This window comes from Oryctolagus cuniculus, chromosome 8 (assembly GCF_051225735.1).
Source record: "Oryctolagus cuniculus isolate XC-2025 breed Fujian yellow rabbit chromosome 8, ASM5122573v1, whole genome shotgun sequence".
NCBI classification, from domain to species: domain Eukaryota; kingdom Metazoa; phylum Chordata; class Mammalia; order Lagomorpha; family Leporidae; genus Oryctolagus; species Oryctolagus cuniculus.
In genome coordinates, this window is record NC_142874.1 from 41,429,870 (window position 1) to 41,435,869 (window position 6,000).

Genomic DNA, 6,000 nt, shown 5'->3' on the forward strand with positions numbered 1-6,000 from the left:
GCTGGTTTTATAATCGTTCGTCTTAAAAATCACTCCAGTTACAACGGCTGGACACTCGTCCGCGGGGAGCAGAGAAGCGAGTTCTGCCCACTGCTGTGCGGCTTCATGGGCCTCGGCAGAAGCGGCTGGGGTTTCAAGAGAAGGCCGCAGAAGGGGCACACGCAGCAGGCCTGTGGCCTGCGCGGCTGCACTCGTAGGTCTTAGAAAGCCCAGCTGCTTAGGACACCGTTCCCAACGAAGGCAATCTCCCGGCCCCGTGGCCGAGTCGGCCAGGGCTACGGAAGGGAAAGGAAGGGAATGGTGAACGTCCACTCTTCAGGTACAAACATTGCTTAATTTCCACTTCAAAAATAACTTTTATTTTCTTATTTTATTTATTTTGAAAGAGAGAGTGCTCCCATCTGCTGGTTGACTCCTCAAATGCCCAAGGCAGGTGGAGCCCAGCTAGGCTGAAGCCAGCAGCCAGAAATTCCACCCAGGTCTCCCACAAGAGTGGCAGGGGCCCAAGTACTTGACCATCACCACTGACTCGCAAGCTAGGTGCACATTAGCGGGAAGCTGGATTTGGGAACACAGCTGGGACTCGAACCTAGACCCTCTCATAGGGTTGCAGGCGTCCCAAGCTGCATCTTAACCACTGCCTCAGACACCTGCCCCCGGTTTCCATTTGCTCTAGGGATTGGCTTTCCCTCCCTTCCCCATCTCAAGTCAGGTTCTCCCCTCCCCTTCTGTTCCTATTGTTCACCCCTCCTGATCTGAGCTTCTTCCCACCTACCCACTGCTACACTCATCTCCATTCCCCTTGTGTGAACACATCTGTCTGCAGATCAGTCAGTCCATCTGCCTGTCTCCACGTCTGTCTGTCTGGGTTGCTTCAAAGTCCTCTGTAGCGGTGCACAGCCCTTCACTGACCGGGAGGGCATGGAGGGAGCTGGAAGGAACACTGCCCGCTGCATGGTGCCCCACGCACGAGCGGAGGGCACCTACGTCTGTGGCTGATCACCGTGCAAGCCCCAGCCTGGGCAAAGAGGCCACTTCAGAGAGAGACATGCTGGAGTTTGCATCAAGGGGGCACAGAAGTCAGAAGTGGGAGGAAGGCAAGTGCAGCCTGCTTTCCAGGAGACAGAAAAAAAGGGCGGAGCTATGGGCCCACGGCGGGGGTGGGGGTGGGGGTGGGAACCTGCACAGCCAGATATTTGGCTAAGATAGCCAAGTTAGAAACAAAAGCGCGAATTAGCCAACAGCACGGTCATGTGCAAACACCATGTCTGTAATTTATGTCTGCTCACACCCCAAGACACCTGAGGATTGAATTCTAAATGACACTAGGAAGGCACCCCCAGGTCCTGTGTGGGTATGAAGAAAACAGGGGATTTAAAACCTGCCAGCACCACATACTCTTGGGGGAAAATAACACAAGGGAAAACAATGCAAAGGCTGCGTGGCGTCTATTCAGAGAGTGGGATTAGATTTAATTAAAGGGGGAGCTCTCCACTCCACCTGCTTCTCGCCACATCAGCACTGGGGGTGAGGGGGGAGATGAGCCTCAGTGCGGGGGGGTGTGGGGGGTTACACCTGGGCTCCTATGGATTTCCTCCTCGGGGATCAAATGCAAAACTCTTAACTGACCTTTGGGTCAGAGGTTGCAGGCAGGGGCCTGCTGATACTCTCCTGAGTCACCTTGACCGTGGAGTGACCGCCCCCCCCTCCCGCCCCGGTGGGTTCTTGGAAGTAGGCTGTTGTTCTGTTTCTTCTACAGCGACAGTGAACCCTGAAACGGAAGGGGGCTCCGTTTTCCGAGAGAAGCAGCCCCTGAGGGAACCCGCCAGGCCTGCCGACAGAGGATGGGAAGGCTACAGATCGAATTAATTGCGAATCGGCGTAGACACGACGAGAGCCTGTCTCTGTGTGCTTCCGACACCCACTCTTCCCAGGGATGGCCTGGCCTGCACTTGGAAGAACGTGCTGCCGAGGAGCTCCGGGAAAAGACCTGGCTGCCGTCCACTGCTGCCTCCGAGGCTGGAGGAGCCGCGTGATGCGCTCACTTGTGCTCAACAGGCGTTCCCTGCCCAGAGCCAACTCCTAGCTGACTGTGCTTGCCCTGGCCACACGCCCCACATCCTCAGCGCCTGTCTGCTCCATTCCTTAGGGTTTAGATCAGGAGGCTGGGTTCATCTATGGTTTCCTTCTGGCTCACCTTCCTACCTGCCTTGCTCTGGGTCATTTCTTCCGATGATCAGCGTCTCTGGCAGGTCAACGACTCGGAGCAGGGACTTTTCTCTAGAGAATTCTATCATGGGAAAGATGGCAAGCAAAGCAAGCGTTTCAATGTGCACACCATCCCTGGGGTGGGTCAGCTCGTCCCTATCTGCCATGAAGACACAGGAGAGCAGTCCCCGTGGTGAGGAAGTGTACTAAGGTGACTTAGGGACCCTGACTGTGCCGGGCCCTGCCACCCTTCCAACTTCTCGGAGGCATTAGATGTTTTCAATGAAAGAACAAGCATTTTCCTTCTCAGCTAGAATCACCTCCGTTGTATCGTTTTCCCAAAGCTCATTCTGGTTTCGCCACCCTTTCCTTGCATGTGATAGGTAGATAGGGAGTATGTGCAGGTGGGTGTGTGGGCGGGGAGGGGGTCATCTGTTACACATCTATGTCTCACCTGGCTTTAAGGTTATTTGTAACAAACAGAAGAGAATAAGAAACACCTGCTGGCAGCAGGGATCACTCATCACAGGGGACTAGGAGAAGTCTCACGTCCTCAACACAGCAACTCCAAGAGCCCGGGGCCAGCCCATCAGAGACAGCATCCTTTACAATATCTGTTGGCCCCCCTGGTGCCAAAAGCAATGAGTGGCCACTCCCACTCATGGAAAACCAATCTCCATTTAATCCCCATCCTAATTCTGGCCTTTCAAGGGATCTAGCTGATTGGGAATCCTCCGTTCTCTCGAGACACTAGAGGATTTTATTCCAGGAAAGACACAGAGAATGAAGAACCTGGTTTGTTTTTCTACCCACATGACAGCTGAGGAGATGATGTGAACTAGATATTTGCTGCTACACTTTGGGTGCTACATTTGAAAGGCTGCCTTAATGCAAAAGGAAAACTACCCCTCTCCTGCCTTTAACAAGCATTTGCCTTCTGAACTCTGCCCGGTAATTTTAAAAGCAGAGTTTCAGGTCAGAGATGTCTTTCTATATGATGAAAGATACAACTGTCTTGGTGAGCTTAACCACTGCTCTCGCGCTCTCCTGGGACTGCCTGGAACTTTGGCAAAGACGGTTTCGTGTGCTTGACTTCAGCAGATTCACCTTCATCTTCTCTGGAGCACATCCTGATACAACTCTGCATTTGCATTGCACTTCTGCGTACCTACAGCACACTTATGGCCCACCGTGGCTCTACAGATATTTATGCCAAAATTGCCATTTTCTGAACAATCATAATTTTTCTATTTTTTCTGCTTATGGCTGTTGGATTCAGTTTGTTACTCGTCATTATTTGCTTCCCAGAAGAGTTTCAGTATGCTTCTTTCTCTCTCCAGATAGCTAAGATCTTTGCCAAAGGCTCAAACCTTTACACTCGACCTACCCCTATCAAATGGTGAATTTGAAAAGCTCAGAGAAGTGTAAGGGGTCCTGGAAGCTCACTTTGAGACAGCAATGTTTTATGATACGATAAAAATATTCTCATTTGAATTCTCAAATTCCAGGAGAAGCAAACATGTCTTGAGTTTATAACTACCCAGTGTACAGGGCACTTTTTAAAAAGATAGTTTATCTTGGCAAGATGTAAGAAGTTAGTATGAGTCAAAACAGGTAAGCATCAACTCCAGCAGCCTGGATCTTTGTATTACTACTCAGCCAATAGGCATCAAATATTTATGACAATTCCAAGAACTGCTTTTAAACCTAGACTTCATTTTGTGCTTTAAATTATCATTCGTAAAAACAAATCGCTAATTTATCTTGACTGTATTAGCCATTCAAAGCAAAAATCTGACCTTGGCGATGTTTAAGTTGTATAAGCTTTGTTGCATTTTTGTATATTTTGAACATCCTAAATTAACAGTGTCTCATTCCTGGTCCCACTCCTCAGGAAACTTATCTTAATAAATACATAAAAGGACCCACCTGGGAATTTTTCACCCACTCTGTCATTCCTCTCTCTGGTAAAAGCCTTGTTATGCAAACGTGAGCACAGGGCTGGGGTCGGCCTTGACGCCCACAGGTGGGAGGTGATCAGGGGCTCTATGCGGTAAACCGGCATCATGTAATGGATGTTACAAAGCAAGCTTCCGTATTTCTTTCACTCTAGTCATCAGCTAAACGATCCGTTCACACCATCTCTGGAAACAGGCGTCACGTCACGTAAACATAAAACATAGTCTTTAGTGGTGCTTCCGTGAGAATCTGTACACGGTCAGAATCTATGCCGTGATAACACGTGGCTTCACGCTGGGAAGGCACTGCTGAAGTTCTCATTGTGGGAGAAACACTGACATTTTATCCCGAAGTAAATGAACACGTGTGACTTTTTCATATCCAGAAGACACTCGGGGTGAATTCTGGGCTTTCCTTGTGATAGCAACAACAGTCAGCTCAGAGCAGCTTCGAGTATAGAATTATTTCTGCGATGTGACAATGACCGGATGAGTCCCTCTTTATTAGTGCAGAGTGGAACCAGTCAGGTTGGTCATTAAGAGCCACATCACCCGAATATCCCAGGGCCTGAAATATTTATTGTTTTGAGCAGTTCTTTGGCATTGTCTGAATACTGCTTTGTGTGCCACAATTTTATTTACCTCTTTGCTGTCTCTGGGAGGTTATTTTTTGTAGGTGCCTGGTGTTTTTTTTTTTTTTTTTTTTTGGTGCTCTCTTGCCTTTTCTAAGTAACATGTCATGCTCACAAGATAGCAATCCACACAATTATGTAAAACAGAACTTGTCGTGGATTCTGCCCATGCTCTGAGCTCTTTTTGAAAAGCTAATTTAATAGGTTAAACCCCTAAGCCTGAGTACCTTAGATAACAGGAAGACTTTAATTTCAGCACCATGTAAGATTAGAAGTACAATGTCAAAGTGTTTAAGACAAACAGAGGTCGGGGCCGGCACCGTGGCTCACTTAGTTAATCCTCTACCTGCGGCGCCAGCATCCCATATGGGCGCCGGGTTCTAGTCCCAGCTCTCTGCTGTGGCCCGGGAGTGCAGTGGAGGATGGCCCAAGTGCTTGGGCCCTGCACCCCATGGGAGACCAGGAGAAGCACCTGGCTCCTGGCTTCTGATAGGCACAGCACTGGCCTTGGCAGCCATTTGGGGGGTGAAACAACGGAAGGAAGACCTTTCTCTCTGTCGCTCTCTCTCACTGTCTATATCTCTACCTGTCAAATAAATAAATAAATAAAGACAAACAGAGGTGAATGGAAAAAAATTATTTTTTTAATAATTAAAGCTCAGACAGGCCGGCGCCGCGGCTCACTAGGCTAATCCTCCGCCTGCTGCGGCTGGCACACCGGGTTGTAGTCCCGGTCGGGGCGCCGGATTCTGTCCCAGTTACCCCTCTTCCTGTCCAGCTCTCTGCTGTGGCCAGGGAGTGCAGTGGAGGATGGCCCAGGTGCTTGGGCCCTGCACCCGCATGGGAGACCAGGAGAAGTACCTGGCTCCTGCCATTGGATCGGCGCGGTGCGCCAGCCATAGCGCGCCGGCCACGGTGGCCATTGGAGGGTGAACCAACGCCAAAGGAAGATCTTTCTCTCTGTCTGTCTCTCTCACTGTCCACTCTGCCTGTCAAAAAAAATAATAATAATAATTAAAGCTCAGATGCAGAGGGCTCATGTAATCACACTCTGTAGTGCAAATCCCATCTTTGTTGGCTTTTGCTGTTGCTATGGCTTGAATAGGATATGACCCCTGAACTCGTGCCTGCTTTGATGGTCCTCAGAGGGCGGAAACTGAATCCAGTTGTGTCGAGGAGGTGGGCCCAGCGGGAGGTCCTTA

At 49.8% G+C, this 6,000-nt stretch overlaps 1 protein-coding gene across 2 annotated transcripts in view; it reads left to right on the forward strand.

The window, feature by feature from the left end:
- Positions 1-4,141, forward strand: part of TMEM154 (transmembrane protein 154) — a 43,085-nt gene extending 38,944 nt beyond the window's left edge. For both annotated transcript variants that reach the window (XM_008267325.5, XM_089302349.1), the window contains one exon: positions 1,760-4,141. In XM_008267325.5, coding sequence (XP_008265547.1) covers positions 1,760-1,775 — 16 coding nt within the window. In that variant the 3' untranslated portion in view covers positions 1,776-4,141. The remainder of the gene's footprint in view (positions 1-1,759) is intronic.
- Positions 4,142-6,000: the final 1,859 nt, after the last annotated feature.